The 329-nt window shown below is 78.7% G+C and overlaps 1 protein-coding gene across 3 annotated transcripts in view; it reads right to left on the bottom strand.

Annotated features, from left to right (window-relative positions):
• The window catches only part of STRIP1 (striatin interacting protein 1), a 10,584-nt gene extending 10,319 nt beyond the window's left edge, over nt 1-265 (bottom strand). For 2 of the 3 annotated variants that reach the window (XM_010584589.1, XM_010584591.1), the window contains exon 1: nt 187-265. In XM_010584589.1, the coding sequence (XP_010582891.1) occupies nt 187-237 (51 nt within the window). In that variant the 5' untranslated portion in view covers nt 238-265. Of the gene's footprint in view, nt 1-18; nt 92-186 lie in introns of those variants that run through there. The other variant, XM_010584590.1, reaches the window with a different exon arrangement.
• Nucleotides 266-329: the final 64 nt, after the last annotated feature.

The raw sequence follows: 329 nt of genomic DNA, 5'->3' as shown, positions 1-329 counted from the left end.
GGCGGCGGGGGCGCTGACCTCGGAGTCCTTGCGCGGCGGGCGGCCCAGGTCGCGGGCCTTACCGGGCGGCGCAGCCCCGCCACGGGCCTTGTTGTTACCCGGGAGCGGCCCCGCACCCCCAACGCCGCCGCCGCCCGGCTCCATGTCGGCCGCCCTCCACCGCGCCGAGCTCTCGCGAGGACTCACCCCCCCCTCTCGCGGGAGCGGCAGGGAGAGCCGGGGCAGCGCCGCCGCCATGTTGGGAGTGGCACCGGGTGGGGTAGCTCCGGTCTTTCGGGAGACCGTGATGTGGATCTGCCCGCCGGTCCCGCCGCCCCGCCGCGGCGGCC

The sequence above is a fragment of the Haliaeetus leucocephalus genome, unplaced genomic scaffold (genome assembly GCF_000737465.1).
Source record: "Haliaeetus leucocephalus isolate CR32 unplaced genomic scaffold, Haliaeetus_leucocephalus-4.0 Scaffold1000, whole genome shotgun sequence".
NCBI lineage: Eukaryota > Metazoa > Chordata > Aves > Accipitriformes > Accipitridae > Haliaeetus > Haliaeetus leucocephalus.
This window is presented reverse-complemented; position numbering and strand designations above follow the sequence as displayed.